The sequence below is a fragment of the Nestor notabilis genome, unplaced genomic scaffold (assembly GCF_000696875.1).
Source record: "Nestor notabilis isolate BGI_N333 unplaced genomic scaffold, ASM69687v1 scaffold5835, whole genome shotgun sequence".
NCBI lineage: Eukaryota > Metazoa > Chordata > Aves > Psittaciformes > Psittacidae > Nestor > Nestor notabilis.
Window position 1 is genome coordinate 15,470 of NW_009927767.1, and position 712 is coordinate 16,181.

At 46.5% G+C, this 712-nt stretch overlaps 1 protein-coding gene across 1 annotated transcript in view; it reads left to right on the forward strand.

The window, feature by feature from the left end:
* Window positions 1-712, forward strand: part of DZANK1 (double zinc ribbon and ankyrin repeat domains 1) — a 21,312-nt gene that overhangs the window by 14,208 nt on the left and 6,392 nt on the right. Inside the window, 1 exon segment of the mRNA XM_010014192.1 lies at window positions 444-453. Coding sequence (XP_010012494.1) covers window positions 444-453 — 10 coding nt within the window.

Genomic DNA, 712 nt, shown 5'->3' on the forward strand with positions numbered 1-712 from the left:
TGCGCCAGCCTGTTCCAATGCCTGACTGCCCTCTGGGGAAGGAATTGTTCCCAATATCCAGTCTAAACCTCCCCTGGTGCAGCTTCAGGCCATTTCCTCTTATCCTATCACTTGTTCCCTGGGAGCAGAGACCAGCCTCCTCCTGGCTCCATCCTCCTGTCAGGCAGTTGTAGAGACTGATAAGGTCCCCCCTGAGCCGTCTCCAGACTAAAACCCCCAGGTCTCTCAACCGTTTCTCATCACACTTGTGCTCAGGCTCTGCACCAGCTCCGTTGCCCTTCTCTGGACCCACTTAAGCATATAGAAAGTTGTCCATGTTTTACCACAGACTGTTCCTCTACAGGCTGGTACAACTAAAGCAGCAGCCAGTTCCCCTGGAGTAGAGTCTTAAGAGCAACACAGCCTGTCACTCAGCTGCAAAACCTGGGTGGAGAATGACGGAGCTTGCATGAAGCATAGCATTATTACATCTTTTGGATTCATTTGGTATTTCAGTCATTTTGATACTTCCAGTTACTCAAAATACCACCTGCCCCTTTCTCAGTGAGATGGGAAGTTTTGGTACAATATCACAAGTAGGCAAAGGCCACATGTGATTTTGTCTGTTGGCTCCATAATAAACAAACATCAAAAGCATAACTTATTCCTAAAACTATTTCTGTGTACTGTTTGTGTTAGATACTAATGGTGGCTCTTTTCCTCTAGAATTATT